The sequence below is a fragment of the Dipodomys ordii genome, unplaced genomic scaffold (genome assembly GCF_000151885.1).
Source record: "Dipodomys ordii isolate 6190 unplaced genomic scaffold, Dord_2.0 Scaffold68, whole genome shotgun sequence".
NCBI lineage: Eukaryota > Metazoa > Chordata > Mammalia > Rodentia > Heteromyidae > Dipodomys > Dipodomys ordii.
The window spans coordinates 2,028,564-2,029,857 of NW_012267284.1; the positions used below are offsets into that span (position 1 = coordinate 2,028,564).

The 1,294-nt window shown below is 55.8% G+C and overlaps 1 protein-coding gene across 1 annotated transcript; it reads left to right on the forward strand.

The window, feature by feature from the left end:
• Positions 1-261: 261 nt before the first annotated feature.
• LOC105990857 (leucine-twenty homeobox-like) lies at positions 262-840 on the forward strand. The gene has a single exon (XM_013023374.1). It carries the CDS (start codon positions 262-264, stop codon positions 838-840), a length of 579 nt encoding a protein of 192 aa, XP_012878828.1.
• Positions 841-1,294: the final 454 nt, after the last annotated feature.

Genomic DNA, 1,294 nt, shown 5'->3' on the forward strand with positions numbered 1-1,294 from the left:
TTCCCAATTATCTGTAGAGAGGAAAGATTCCCAGGAGTGAGGGAAGAAAGTCTGAGGAGTGGAAGTTGTCTGGAGGAAGGGCCTCAGGGAGGGGAAGGGCAGGGCAGAGACTAGGGAGGGGAGGAGACTAGGGAGGGTCCCAGAGGGTGGAGACCACCAGCATTTTGCTGAAATACTGACTGGGTAGGCTGTGTGGGCATTGAGCTGTGGAGCTCAGGCACAACTCACCTGGCTGCTACAGCAGACACGGCCAAGGCAGCCATGGCAGAGCAGCTGAGAGCCCATCGCAAGAGCCGCACCAGGTTCACACAGCACCAGCTACAGGAGCTGAGAGCCGCCTTCAAACACACCCAGCACCCCAAGTGGGACGAGGTGCAGGAGCTGGCCTCCAGGCTGCAGCTGGACGAGATCGAGGTGAAGGTTTGGTTTAAAAACCAGAAGGCCAAGCTGAAGAAACAGCAGCAAGCCGGGAAGCCACCTGTGTGCCCATCAGCCTCATGTCGCCAGGCCGCTCATGGGGCGCAGGTGCCCGGGGCCGCCCTCCTCAGCCCTCAGCAGCCTTTCAGAGGCGAGGCCCACCAAGGGCCAGAGGAGCCCCAGGAATTTCCAGCGCCTACCAGCGCTGGACTCAGTTTCCCATGGGCTGTTCAGCCCCTGGAAAGTTTGGAGGTATCCTGGACAGCGCCCCTTCCCTACAGCACAGAAGAGCTTGCCCGGGTCTATGGCGTGTCTGGGGATGAAGACCCCTCCAGCCTGGACAAGTATCTTCTTGGGAAACCTGCACTGCCAGACCAGCACAGCCCCAAACCCCAGGACAACATCTCCATGCTTCAGCTCTGAGCTCACTCCACTCTGTGCCCAATAAACACATCAACTTTCCTGTAAGCTCCCATCCTCTCAAAGAATACAGAAGAAATGACTCTACCTAGATCAGCACTGGGGCCTCACAATGGTTATCCTAGCTACTCAGGAGGCTGATACCTAGAGGACTCAGGTTGCAAGTCAGCCTGAAGAGAAAGTCCATGGGACTCTTGTCTCCAATCAACTAGCCTAGAGACCCACATAGAGCTGTGGCTCAAGTGCTAAAGTGCCCGCCAAGCAAGCAAAGGCCCAGAATTCAAACCCCAGCATTCAGAAAAGGAAGAAATGGTGCTGGACATGTGACCTTGTGGTGGACTGCTTGCCTAGCATGCTTGAAGCCCTGAGTTCTACTCCTCATTATCACAAAACCGAAAAGGCCGGAAGTGGCGCTATTTCTCAAGTGGTAGACTGGTACCCTTGTGTAAATGAAGCT

Bases quoted from the DNA above. Each gene is read 5' to 3' on its own strand.
- LOC105990857 (XM_013023374.1), top strand. From the start codon at position 262: ATGGCAGAGCAGCTGAGAGCCCATCGCAAGAGCCGCACCAGGTTCACA.